We start from the raw sequence: 12,233 nt of genomic DNA, 5'->3' as shown, positions 1-12,233 counted from the left end.
CAGCCAATCAAGAAATTACTTTACTTCAGTATTTTTATGCTATTGCTATATGCTATTTCTATGCTATCTTAAACTTCTACTCATACATCTAAGGGGTTAATATTGTACTTTTTACTCCACTGTGATTATTCGGACTCCACTGTGTTTATTCGGATTATTCTAGTTATGAGTTACCTTGCAAGTTCAGCATGTTAACCAATTAATAAATAATGATGTATTATGACTATTCCAACCTTGGTCAGCTGCAACATAAAAGCAATGCTTACATATTCATGAATTACTTTTTTAGAATCTGATGGCTTACTTTTTTACTTACTTTGACCATTCTGGGGAAGAATAGTGTAGGCTATGTTTCAATGGCAATTTTTTTGTACTTTTACAGAAGTAACATTTTAAATTTTACTTGTAACAGAGTTATTATTAGTTCGTTTACGTCATTTATGGAGTTATACATGTTTGTTTATTAACATACTGAGGCAAGAATGTGCAGTGATAGCAGACTTCCGTCTCTTCCTTCCTCTACAAGGCAGAAACGGGTCGATATTTGAGTAAATAAAAAACGGTTGTCAGGGTTACAGCTGCTGTTGCTAAGGGACACATACTAATAATTTCAGAGTGCGATGAATCACACAAGAGAACCGACAAATACTTGAGAACATTCTTATTACTCATGTTTGATTGAGGGGGGTTTCCAAAATAAATCGCTCACTTTATGTAAAACTCACAGAAATTTTGCAAATTGCGGTACATAGGCTATGCTATTTTTTATTTTTATTTAAAACCATTGAAGGGCTTTAAATAATTTCGAGCTTAGACATTCATTTAAGGATTCAAGAAAGTTTTATTGTCAGTACAGAACATGTAAGTAGAAAGAAATTAGGTCCCGGTATAAAATAAAGCAATAATAGAAAAATACAACAATTTAAAAAAAAGATACAGACTCTGTGTAGAAAAACTATAAACTCTAAAAAAAAAAATAATAATAATAATAATAAAAAATAGTCGTAGGCTACTTAACCCGTTACGTAATTGATATATAAAGTTGTTAAAGGAAGCAAAAAAAGGAAATAATGTTTCGAAGAGGAGGTGAACTCCAGCTGCACTGTGTTGGGTGTGTTCAGCAGGTTGGAGTAGGAGAAGTAGGCGAGTCAGACAGATGTGAATAACGGTGCAGACATCTGATGCCTTATTTGGTTTGCTGGGCGGGGATCTGCCCCTCCGAGCTGCTGTGCAAGTTACAAGAGCTGAGGAGTTACAATCTACCACTGGTCGTCTGAGAGAACAGAGACTATCCGAGGCCGGGAAACAGAAAGGTAACCAACTTCTGTGTAACTCTCATTTCATGCTGTCATTTTGCAGACCGTGAGTGTGCAAAAAAAAAAAAAGACTTAAGCTACAACTTGTTGCATCTTGCTTTCCCGCATGCTTCATGGGAGAAATGATAACAGTCAGAGGGCAGAGTGTTGTTATGTTTGCACGTTAGAGGACTTTTATTTTTTAAAGAATTGAGCTTTTATTTTGTAGCTAACTCTGAGTCCACACTTGAAAAAAGATTGGAAATGTGCCTAAATAAAAAGCAGTTAGAGCAGGAAGAAAATTTGAACTAACATGTGCTGCTTTTTTGTTAGTATTTTTAAATATTTCTGCTTACTATTTTGTGGTGAGAAAAATCAGAAGTGGCCTGATTTTTTCTAAACTGAATTACCAACAATATTCTTGAAGAAAAATGCAGTTTAGGGGGCATGTTTTTCTGTGTTTTGTGTCAGTTTGGTGTGGTGGGAGCTGGGTGCGGCAGGCGGCACACCCACCTTCACTGTCAATGAATGAACCTCAGCGGGAGCCTGAACACGCAGCTGTTACAGCGACACACACACTGCTTTATGGGGACTTTTACTGTCATTTTCGAGGTTTTTGAGTTGCAGAAAATGTTACATTCTTACAAAAACAAGCTTCTCATTGTCCTTGATTTAAATGCAGATAGTTTCCCTCTTTGATTAGTAGGTGTGAAAGGTCAATATGGCTCCATAAAGGTTAAGATTCCTTTAAAAAAATCGCATCTGTGTTTTTCTTTAGAGAGAGTCTGCATCTTTTGAGGGCCTACATGCAATTTCAAAATGTTTCCAGTCACAAAAAAAGGCAGTCTGGTGGAAAATGCTGACTACATATTTGGTTTGAAAAAAAGTTGTAATGTTAAGGTACATTTTGCCTTTCGAAAATACACAAGGGTTGCTAAATAAAATGCTAACACACACACACACACATACTGGGATGGTTTGAGAACAGAGCTCTTCCTGTGCCTCGACCCACGGATCCCCTGTAAGTGGATTATGGGTAAAATCAAGTTAGGGATGTTGTGTCATGACAACCAAACAAGCAGCGCGCATGACCTCCCTGCCCGACTCAAAACATTTGTTCTCTAAGATTTCTGTGTGTCTCATGTGTGCAGGACAAACTCCCCTGCTATGAGTGTGCAGAGGGGTGTGATAGTTTCACATCCTGTTTCTGTCCTGCTGCCATCCTTAAGTGTGAAACCTATTTTCAGCACCCCTTCCCCTGTTTTTTGTGGTGCTGTCGTGTTTTCCGTGCTGAGCTGTGAAAAAAGGACACATTTTCCAATCTCTGCTCCTGTTTCACTCTGCCATTTTCCTCTCCCGTTTCTTTCCTGACTTGATTCCATAAGCAGCAAAAGTAACGGCGGCAGGAGTGGCGAGATTGATTTTTCCATTACGACCCTCCATATACGTTTATTTTGAGTGGTTTACATGAGGCATAATTGGTACCCTGACTTTAAAGCCGGAGTGGGAGTATTGAGCTGAGGAGGGAGGGAGAAAGGGGACGACTGATGGAAAAGAGAGGGAGTTGCCGCCAAATGACACTATAAGGAGGAAAGGAAAGGAAAGAAGTTGGCAGATGTGACAAAGTTAGCAGTTGTTCAGCAGCAGCCAGACTGCCGCACATCTGGAACGCATCAGTAAGTTGGAAAATCTTACAAGAAATGAGGGAGACGGGCGGGGGAGAGAAAGGAGGAGTGGTGAAAGAAAGGGGGCCCGGTGGTGACTCACTTCTCTGCTATCCACTCCATCACTATGTTTAAACTTTGTGTCCTTCTGCGGCCGAGGCACAGGGCTTCCCCCGTGTTCTTTCCCTTTTTTTCACTCCCCTCCCTCCCTCCCCTCCACTTCCCGATGACCTCAAGTGAGTCGTCCTGCAAGGAATTCAGGTTCACTTTTTCCATGTCTGTCTTTTTGCCCGCCCCTTTCTGCTCACACCACTCCACAAGTTCAGCTTTTCCCCTCCCCAGCCTCGCTGTTTTATAGGTGTCTAATGGGACTAATGTAAACAGGCCTTTTCTCCTTGTTTATAACTGTCTCTCTGTGTAAACTGAGGACAGGGAGCGCAACGCTGCTGGAGCCAAGTGGGAGATGGGTGTCAGGAGGGGCGGGGCAGAGGATTTATTTACCACAAAAAATCATATTAGTATTACTGCTGAGTTCTTGAAATGTTGTTTGATTTCAGAAACATTAGCCGCTGTATCCATGCCTCAGAATCAAAGATCTTACATAGGCTCCATTATGCACCAACATTCAGTTAAAATCATCTGTACAGTACTAATAAGTTTCACAACCGGTTGTGGTTTGAGTAATTTGTATTACCTGGAAATCCCTCCGTGTGCTAAAAATTCGGTACAGCTGTTGGCAACCATTTCCTACCTGACCTCATGTCGCTATAGGGCTTGTTGAAAACATGACACATACATAATAAGTTTTGGACAGGATGTAATTCAGTCTGGAGTTGAGTTTGGTGCCATTTTGTCCGAGCCACATAATCAAAATTAGAGGTTGAAGCTGAGGTAAAGCAAGCGACGGCTTGAGTCAGTGTTGCATCCTGAATGACATCCGTTAAACAAGCAAACAAAACAAGAGCTGAAAATATGTTCAGTAATCAATCATCTCGTAGCAAATGCAGGGATTTGCTTTTTGCTGTTTTATAAAATTGAAAATGCTGTACGTTTTGTGACAAAACAATTCAAGTTGGTTTTTTGGGCTCTTGGAAATTCAATGGCATCTTTTTTAAAATCATTATTGACATTTTAAAGTAGTAATCTTGAAGATCTCAGTTTCGTTCTCTTTGGCGGCACGGTAAGACAGTGTTGCATGTGTGACGTCCACAGTTGGCTCCGGGTGTAACTCTTGATGTTCCGAGTTTGTTTCTTTTCCTTTGGATTTTCACTTATTTTTGAAGTTGTATCTGTAGTCATCGATCTTTTCTTTGGTTGTTCAGCCATAGTAGATTACTGTTTACTCGCAACACTTGCAGAGACCGGAAAGGCAGCCGCTTAGCTCCGCCTACCCTCTCTGGCAGACCGAACATTTTCTGGCTCAATCAATCAATGGTATCAAGGGTTTTGCCACTACAGCCTTATTTGTTCTGGTATGACCAGTAGCTAACGATGGCTAACGTTAGCTAATATTGGTAAACTTAACATGGACATTGTGTAACAGGGATTACTTTATGACTCTCCTCCACTTGTGCAAGTAAAAAGGAATCATGACATTTTCTCTTACCTTGTACATGCCGCTTGTGGCAACAATGACAAACAGCAGTAATTCTTACTTTTTAAGTGTAAAAGTAACATTTTGTGTTTACTGACTGAGAGCATGGCGTCTATTCCTCTCTACCATTGAATATTCCCGACAAGTTCAGAAGAAAACATGTCTACATATCATTTATTAAGAGTTTAGAATAAAAAAAAAACTATATATAAATGGGGCACTGAAGTATATGACAGCACCGCTTTCCAGCTGACCCCCACCCATTGCAGTGTAGATGAGGTCTCTGGGAGTGGCAGTGCAACAAGTGAGGAGGGTCATGATGAGAGTATGATGACAGACACGCTGTAGGGTTGGTGGAGGTTGTGGCGCCACGCCCGTCACAGAAGGCATGAGCATGGAGGAATGTCCAGCGTGAAGCAGTCTGCACTCAGAGCGCAGGAATGCTGTTGGTAAATCGGTCTGGGGTTTAATATGAGGCACATAATACCAAAAAGAAGAGAAGCAGTGTTCACCAGATGATTTGACAAGATGTAAATGTGCTGTGACGAGTGTTTCCACAGTGCACTCTTTATTCCTGATATAATTGTGTTTTCACGGTTTCACTTGTTGTTTCAACCATTCATAAAAACACAATAACATCATTGTGTGTGTCAGAAAACTCAAGTGGGAGTGAAGAGCCTGTTTGCGCATACTTGCAAGCTGTTGCCCTCATGTGGTCGTATCTTGTGCTTCATCTAGACTCTCATAGAAATTACATCACTAATTGTCTTCTATTTCTTTTCTTCTTACAGTTTGAGTGACTATCAAAGGAATCCTATCTAACAGGAACCCTCCTCTCATCACCTCCTAAATCTCCCAACATGGCTATAGTCCTGCAATCTAGCCCCCTCCTATGGACGCGGCTGGCAGCCCTGGTCTTCTCCTGCGTGGCCTTCTCTGTGGCGGTGCATGGCGGCAGACTCTTCCACGGCACCGGAGACTGGTGCATCTTCTGTTGGGCCTTCAGTTTCGCCGGGACTCTGCTCGTCCTCCTGGTGGAGCTGTTCGGCCTTCAGACCAGAGCCCCTGTTTCCTGGAAGAACTTCCCCATCACCTTCGCCTGCTACGCCGCCCTGCTCTGCCTGTCCGCCTCCATCATCTTCCCCCTCTACTACCTCAAAGGCTCATCAGGCCCGAATGAAACGCGTGACTTCCGCATTGTATCGACCGTCTTCTCCTGTCTGGCCACTATCGCCTACATGAGTGAGGTGAGCATCAGCAAGGCGCGTCCAGGCGAGGTGGCCGGCTACATGGCCACAGCCCCCGGCCTTCTGAAGGTCTGTGAGACCTTTGTGGCCTGCATCATCTTCGTCTTCGTCAGCGACCCTGTGTTGTACGACCATCGCGATGCTCTCAGGTACTGCATGTCCGTCTACTGCATCTGCTTCATCCTGTCGGCGGCCATCATCCTGCTCTGCATCGGCGAGTGCACCGGCTGCCTCCCCTTCCCATTTGCTCGCTTCCTGTCCGCCTACGCCCTGCTGGCTGTTGTCCTCTATCTGACAGCAACCATCATCTGGCCCATCTTCAACTTTGACCCCAACAATGGTGGACAGAAAAATAGGCCCTACAACTGCAGCAGCGCGATGGGTCTGTGTACGTGGGATAAGGTCATGGTGGTGGCTGTGCTCACCGCTGTCAACTTCATCCTCTACCTGGTGGATCTGATCTACTCGACCCGCCTGGTGTTTGTCAGCGCTTGAGGGAAGGGAGGTGGTTTTAGGCCAGCAGTATGCTCCAAATAAAATTTAATTTGGCATGTTTGTAAAGGAAGTGCTCTCAAACACTGTGCTGCCAGCGACTCTGGTCTCCTGGTTTAATGGCATCTACAAAAGCTGGAGGAAATTGTGCTCGTAATGGGAGCAGACTGTTGACTTATACCGCAACTGGTACAGCTTACTGTTGATTTGTAATCTAGTGTGACTCCATTTGTTGTTTGAATTTTGCTCAGTCAAATAAAGGATTTTACTGTAGATCTGGTTGAACAAATAAAGGTAAATGTGGCCCGAAGTACTTATGAAATGGCCGACCCGGGACGTATTGGGGTTACCGCTTTGGGGGCAGGCGACAGTGATTAAAAAGATGTGTTTCTGCGAACTCGCCAAATTTGATTTTGTGTAAAGTATACTGCCAGCCTGAGGACCACAGAGCTAGAGGAGAGGGAGAGGTCGACGTCAATGGCTATGTTTACACGTACAGCAATATTCCCTTAAATTACTGAGGCTTTCTGTTCATGTGTTGGAGCGCATACATTTCAAACCTTGCTTCTAGAGACCTGGATAGACTCTTATCTTGATTATGAGAGACCTGAATGTGAGTGCTGGAACATGCTGATATTAAAAACCCGTCCATCTGTTTTAATGGCACTAAAAACACAAGATTTGGTCATGTATACAGATATTATTTTGATCTGAATATATCTGAAAAACAATCTCAAGCTAACACTTATAATACTATGTACATGTGAACATAGTCTGTTATGACAAGCGGAGAAAAACCAAAGAAAATGGCGGCTCATTTTGTGTTTTTGTTACTATTTTTTGCATATTGTATATGTCAGTGCTCTGCCTTAAGTTTTTATTCAATTTGATATGAGTTACTAAAAGACTGCCAAGCAGTTTTTATGTTTTTCAGTTCACAAAACGTAGTCAAATAAAGAATATTAGCTTGAAGGAACTAAAAACTGTTGGAGATAGAATGTAAACAATTGGCGATCCAAATTATCCGACTCCAACTTACATTTCTGTTTTGTTTGATCAGATCATCTCCAAGACTTGAAGAAGCGCTAAATAGCATATAATGTTGCTAGGCTACATAATGAAAGCTAGGCTAACTTTTTTTTCTCCTGTTATAATATATGTGTAAGCTTCAATGAATGGCAAGAATATATATGTAAAAAGAACAATATGCAAGATTGTGGATTTTAAAAAAAGCATGTTAAAAGTGCACTTAATATTAGTATAGTAGTGTTTCAATTTCTGGTGTCTCCAAATATCAGAGTGTCTATAAACACCAAACACACACCACTCATTTCACACACATTGTCGATTGGGTCTATTGGCTTTGTACTGCTGTAAGAAATACTCAGAGAAGGAGACCACAAAGGATGCTTTTCTCTATGTTGTGTTATATTCAACTTTTTTTATATTCCACTGTTCGTGTTTCAAGTGTGCATACCACATCAATAAAAAATAAAACCACATGTAAACGACGTGTGCGTGGTTGTGTTATTGTAGATTTGTGAATTTATTGTGTTTATACTGTGTATTTACTTGTTCTTGATTTTAGCCACGCTAGGAAGTCTCACTGGACTTATTCTCTGAGGCAACCACGGGGTAAATATTTTCAAACGTCTAGTCAGTTACATACTTGTGGCTTTATGTCATTACCATCATGAATGTTGGTTTGCTAACAAGCTAAACTAAAATGGGGCCACTGGTAAATATTAGCTGCTGAGCATAAGCACATTAGCTTTGATGTTGTGATGTTAGCATGCTAACGTTAGCGTTTAGCCTAAAACACAGCTGTGTCTGAGTACTCAAATATACAGTATGTTACTTTTAGGAGTAAAAAGAGTATTTACTGCTGATACTAATGAGAAGCAACACACTGAATCCTTGCTCCTTTCAGACTTGTATAGCCCATTGTTTTAATAGACAGACAAAACCAGCACAGTGGCTAACACAAGCTGTTAAACTGTAAATTAACTAATTAGCCTGATAAATCTGTCAATAGTGATATGAAAACTGTCTGTAATTGTGCAATATACATGTAAAAACGTTCAAGTGTTATAAATGAATTCATAGGAAGATAAGCGCAATACTGATTGTTTGAAATTAAAGTAAACAAAGTGTAACTCAGCATCTGCCCTCTGCACACTATTTATACTTTCCTGTTTACTTTATCTTTCAACACTCTTCCCCACCTCCTCCTCCCTCCTTTGCCAGAGTTGCTCCCGCTCTCTGCAAGACCCAACTATACCCTGCAGGTTTGAGTACTGGATACCACTGCTTCTAAGAGGGGAGTGGAAATAAGTAAACATCTCAGTCTCCTTTAAATCAATGGCCGGGAAAGGAGGCGACAATGACGCCCAGTTCTGACACAACAACATGTCACAAGGTTTGTTTTGTTTAAGGCAGGGTTGCACCCTTTGGCAGAGGAACATGGCTACCGCAATAGCAAGCCCAACCACTGGCATGTTAGGAGTTAGTGTACATGGATTACAAGGCAGGATCACCACATAATTTTTATGAGTGTTTTCATCAGTGTTAAATTACCGGAAAATAAGAATCAATGTGTCTTTTATTGTGTATTTAATATCTAAAGAGGGAGCAGGACCTCTTCCTTTGAGTCTACCATGTTGCACCACCATGTATCTACAGTGGCCCAGAATGGACAAACAAAACAAAGAGGCCTTTTCGCGTTTTCTTGGCCACCGTTGGTTTTGGAGGAGATGCTGCTAAATTCAACACACTGGTACTTAATGCGGACACAGAGGGTGTTTGACTGCGCTAAAGGCTTATCCTAAATATACAGGGGCATAGTATATTTAATTTGTCCAAATTATGTGTGTTCTTCTTTGTTTAACTTATATACAGTTTAAAGTTATGTTTGCGGTGTGGCCTCCTTTTTTTGTCTAGCTGTTTGTAATGCTATCATACCTTGTGAAACCTGTGGTCGCTTATGTATAACATTTAAGCAATATAACATGAGAGGGAGATCTGAATATCATAACGGATGTGATTTGGTCGTAGCCAGGAGGCTGCAGGCAACATAACTGAAACTGGACTGTTGTTGCTAAGCAACCCAAACATTCTGATGCACTCTGTGTCTCCAGGTTACCACAGATCAGCTTTTTATCATGTATATTTATCTGTTTGTTTTAATTCATCATCAACCAGTGAAATAAGAGTCTGCTGTGTGATTCAGAGGTACCAGCTTGATCAGTGTAGACATACACGGCCTGCTGTAATGTTAATAGAGTGTATTCACAACATGTGGCTGAGGCGGAGTGATACATGGAGTGAAAAGTCCCAGTGATGTTGTACTCAGCACTCACGGAATGCCTCTTGTCCAATCAGATTACTTGGTCGGAACTAACTGTTGTATATCCTTTAACATATCAGGACTGTCCAGCTTAAAACATGTTATATAATACCAATCATATTTCATGTTGATTATAAACTTTCCCATGCAGCTGAGAAAAATATGGTAAAATGAACAAGGTACTTGGAGTGATAAGTGCTATCAAGACTGAATGTCAGCGTCTCTCTAAATCGTCCTGTTTTTCTGTAGTCCCTCTCAGTGAAGATGTTGACTATCATTCCTTTGAACTTGGCCTCTTTAATGTTAATTTTGGTAATCCGATCTCTGCTGGCATGAGATTAGTTTTCACTGCTTATATCTGTTCTCACACCATCTCCCAGTGAGCTTTGCTGCTGTTGTATACAGCAATAAACCCCATGTGGGGAGGGGACTTTCTACTAGGCTTAAGTTAATTCGCAACCTTCCCACTCCGACCCATAAAAAGAACAAAGAGTGTAAGTCATCAGCACTACAACAGCTTGATACAATCTCACAAGAGGAGAAAGAACTCTGAGTCAAATGCAACATCTTGTTTCGAATCTTAAAGCGGATGTGTTGTACTGTGTGTAGCAACAAGTGCATTTGAATGACAACTCAATACATGACTGAAAGCGCACTAATTAAAACAGACACAGATATGTGGAGTGGTTGGACAGGCCCAGCATTCCTTCAGCGCTGAGGCGAATGTTTCCTCATCTTCCCACAGATAGAGCTTGTAGCTTCTCTGTTTGGCTTGAGTATGACCTTCTCTTTCCAAACCCTGAGAGACTCAAAGGCAAACAGCTGTGCAAGCTGTTTGTGAGCTCCAAGTCAAGTAATGTTAGAGGTTCCGTAATATGCTTATTTTGAGTCATTTCAACACATTTGTGCCCCCTGACCCTGCACTGACCCTTGGGTGTGTTATAATTTGTTGCTTCCAGTAAAGAATCCATGATATCCACGTGTTTAAAGAAGAAGTTCACCCTTTTTCAGGGGGAGATCTACTACTTTTTTTTTGGCCCTTTTTATGCCTTTATGAGAGAGAGAGAGGACAGTGGACAATGTCAAAAACAGGGGAAGAGAGAGTGGGGATGACATGCTGCAAAGGGCCAAGGGTGGGAGATGAACCTGGGGCTGCCGCATCGAGGACTGTAGCCTCTGTATGAGGACGCACGATTTAACCGCTGAGCCTAACCGGTGCCCAGTGAAGCGACAAGTTGTGGTCTCATGGGGGGTCACTTGTGGGACTATTTCTCTGGCAGAGGCAGAGACTTCTTCTCTGCTGGTTGATTGTTGAGAGGCGTGTCCCTGGGCTCCAGTATTGTTAGTTATCGCGATTATTACCTGCAGATGCTGGGAAATGTCCTTTAAACACGTTTATATCTGCACTGGTGCTCTTTGGTGCGCCTTTTATGGTTTCAATAGCCGAGCAAACCAAGGAAATGGCATGACAATTATTGCATAACCAGGTTAGTGAGAAAGGCCACAGCTGAAATCTATAGCAGTCAGTGAATCAGCTAATTCTTACAGATTTGATTTGATGGCCAAGCCTACCAGGGAAACAGATAAATATTGCTTAATAAGGTCAGTGAGAAAAACTCCAGCTGAAATCTAGTCGCAGACATTGACTCAGTAAGTCCTTACCAGAAATGGAAAGTCGGCCTTGACGTGGCAGATCATGTGGAAAGTAAACAGCACAGTCTACCAGCCTGACAACTGGGCGCTGCCATGACGTGGCGATAGAAAAGATGCGACCTATAATGTTGTCTAATTTATAATAAGGAATCTTACGTTATTAAAATGATACATTTTGCTATAACTCCATGGACACAAGATAAAGCAAGTATGAAGTTTCCTCACTTGTCTGCCAGTGACGTTTTCCTTTAGCTTGTAGCTCTGAGCCATATGTATCATCTAGTGGTCAGAGATGGTATTACACTTAGCGAGACTTAGCTATTTAGATGCTGGCTGTAGCTTCGAAAACAGGATGACATTGGTGTTCTCATCTAACTCTTAGCAAAGAAAGCAAATAAGAGTATTATTACCAATAAAAATGTAAACTTTTCCTTTAAATCTGTCCCACAAATTTGACAGACAATCATAATAAACTCTTGAAATACGCCCACCACTCGCAACTCTGTCAGTCCAAATACTGTACATTGTTGGTCCACATATCCTCTAGTGATGCATTAAATAACTCTAATGTGATTTGTCTGTGTTTTCCATTACTACATCTGTCGTCCAGAGCTGATGCTGAGAGCATGACAGTGCTCCTGCACCTCACAGGCAGACTTACAGCTGTTTGAAAGTATCTCTCTGCGGATCATCTCTCTTAGCCAAATTCTCATATTCATTTCCGGATTTAAATATCGTTCCTAGCTTTAGCATCAGTGTTAGCAAGGTTTTAATATGAGTGCAAAGAATAGAACTAGCATTAGCATCATGTTACTTTTAAAAGAGTCAATCACAAGCAACCACAAAGTACACAACTTATAAGTGAAATACCAGTATTTCAAAAAGCTTTGTGGGAATAAAGACAAAATTAGTTATAGTCATTCCTCAAATTTTTTCCTAGCC

At 41.5% G+C, this 12,233-nt stretch overlaps 1 protein-coding gene across 1 annotated transcript; it reads left to right on the top strand.

Moving 5' to 3' along the window:
* The first annotated feature begins 1,271 nt into the window (after positions 1–1,271).
* myadmb (myeloid associated differentiation marker b) lies at positions 1,272–7,794 on the top strand. The gene is made up of 2 exons (XM_069685165.1): positions 1,272–1,313; positions 5,345–7,794. Exon 2 carries the CDS (start codon positions 5,414–5,416, stop codon positions 6,293–6,295), a length of 882 nt encoding a protein of 293 aa, XP_069541266.1. The 5' UTR covers positions 1,272–1,313; positions 5,345–5,413; the 3' UTR covers positions 6,296–7,794.
* The last annotated feature ends 4,439 nt before the right edge of the window (positions 7,795–12,233 follow it).

Source organism: Semicossyphus pulcher, unplaced genomic scaffold (genome assembly GCF_022749685.1).
Source record: "Semicossyphus pulcher isolate SPU_LCO1_2020_fin unplaced genomic scaffold, fSemPul1.0.p SCAF_7, whole genome shotgun sequence".
NCBI classification, from domain to species: domain Eukaryota; kingdom Metazoa; phylum Chordata; class Actinopteri; order Labriformes; family Labridae; genus Semicossyphus; species Semicossyphus pulcher.
This window is presented reverse-complemented; position numbering and strand designations above follow the sequence as displayed.

What these genes read in the sequence shown, in the direction of transcription:
- myadmb (XM_069685165.1), top strand. Translation starts at nt 5,414, where the DNA reads ATGGCTATAGTCCTGCAATCTAGCCCCCTCCTATGGACGCGGCTGGCA.